Here is a 1,442-nt window from a genome sequence, read left to right as displayed (position 1 = left end):
CAAAAGTCCCCCGTGGCTGCAGGCAGAGGCGGAGGGCCGTGGCTGGGTGAGGAGGGGTGTCTGGCAGCGAGTGGGTATGTCTCCATCGCCGTGCCCTGGCTCTGTGGCTCATCCGTGCCAGCATGCAGCAGCTCACCAGCGGCTGGACCACGCGGTCGCCGTGGCAGAGAGAGAGGTGCGCTTGTGGCCTTGGCCGGAGGAAAATGGAGATCAGCACGACGCCTGGGTGTAGGAGGTTTCCTGGATTAGCAGGGGACAATCCTGATTCCTGGTTGGCATCACTACCCGTGGCACAGAGCGCTCTTGGTGAGCTTGTCTCAGCCCGGTGGCCTTGCCACAATTCCCCCGAGTAGCTCACAGCTCTCGCAGGCGTTTCAGGAAGCTGAGGGCTGGCAATGAGGAAAGAGGGGAATGAATGCAGAAATGAAAGCGCAGGAGGAGACAGCACCCGGCTGGAGAAGGAGGGGGGGGCGAAGAGGACAGCAATCCTTCAAAGCAGGCATGTCCCAGCTTCAAGGTGAAAGCCTGAGCTCTGGCCGGCTGGGGACGGTCATCCCCATCGCCCCTACGCCATAGGTCCCCAAACTTGCTCAGCATCATTTGAGCCCCGAGTGCCTCTGCCGCCTCGCTGACCCGCAAAGCCACCCAAGCCAGGGAGAGCGAGGTGCCGGCGGTGGCAGAGGGCTGCCCCGGTGTTTCCACCTCCCCTGAGTGACTGCCCCACTTGTCCCCATGTGACGGCCCGGCATGGCGTGGGTCGTGGCAGAGGGGCCTGGGGGATTCCTGGGGGCGTGGGGGCTGGCTGCTGCGGGACGCGACCCTGGGCCCTGCTCTTTCCCCTGGGAGCCCAGCGTGGTTCTGGAAAGTGAAAGCAGCAGAGGTTTAAAGTTCAAACCGAATTGCCTTGGAAAGTCCCCTGTCTGAGCAGCCTTATCTCTGCCATACCTGAAAAAGGCCGATGCCGCGGCCTCCCTCCTGCACGTGGTACCTGGGAGCGGGTTTGGAGAAACAGGGGCTGTCCCTGCAAGCGGGCAAAGGACACCTCGGCGCAGGTGCCACCGTGAGGACCGGGGGCCTGATGCAAAACCCAGCAGGGAATCTCCCTGCCCAGACCATACCCGGGCTGGGGCCAGCGAGAGACAGCCCGCCGAGGCCAGGGGTGTTCTTGCAGCTGGTCCCCCAGCTCTGCCCCTCACTCCTGTCCCCAACTAGTCTGACCTGGCTCCCCTGGCTGTTCCCCTGCCCCGTGGTCCACTGAGGGCAGCTGGACCCTGCCCGTGGGGCTTGCAGCCCCGTCCCCTGCCCCAGGGAGCACCAGCGGTGAGGAGTCACCCCACAGCGGTGTGGAGGCAAATGTGGGTGGCCTCTCCTTCCAGCGGGGAATTCCCTGCCACAGCGTGACTGGGGGGGGGGTTCCCCCCGGGAAGAAGCACACCCATGCC

At 64.6% G+C, this 1,442-nt stretch overlaps 1 protein-coding gene across 1 annotated transcript in view; it reads left to right on the top strand.

Annotated features, from left to right (window-relative positions):
- The first annotated feature begins 747 nt into the window (after nt 1-747).
- The window catches only part of NFKBIE (nuclear factor of kappa light polypeptide gene enhancer in B-cells inhibitor, epsilon), a 5,316-nt gene continuing 4,621 nt past the window's right edge, over nt 748-1,442 (top strand). The window contains exon 1 of the mRNA XM_009880455.1: nt 748-752. Coding sequence (XP_009878757.1) covers nt 748-752 — 5 coding nt within the window. The remainder of the gene's footprint in view (nt 753-1,442) is intronic.

Source organism: Charadrius vociferus, unplaced genomic scaffold (assembly GCF_000708025.1).
Source record: "Charadrius vociferus isolate BGI_N301 unplaced genomic scaffold, ASM70802v2 scaffold62, whole genome shotgun sequence".
Classification (NCBI taxonomy): Eukaryota; Metazoa; Chordata; class Aves; order Charadriiformes; family Charadriidae; genus Charadrius; species Charadrius vociferus.
The sequence above is the reverse complement of the archived record's forward strand: the minus strand, read 5'-3'. Positions and strand labels throughout refer to the sequence as shown.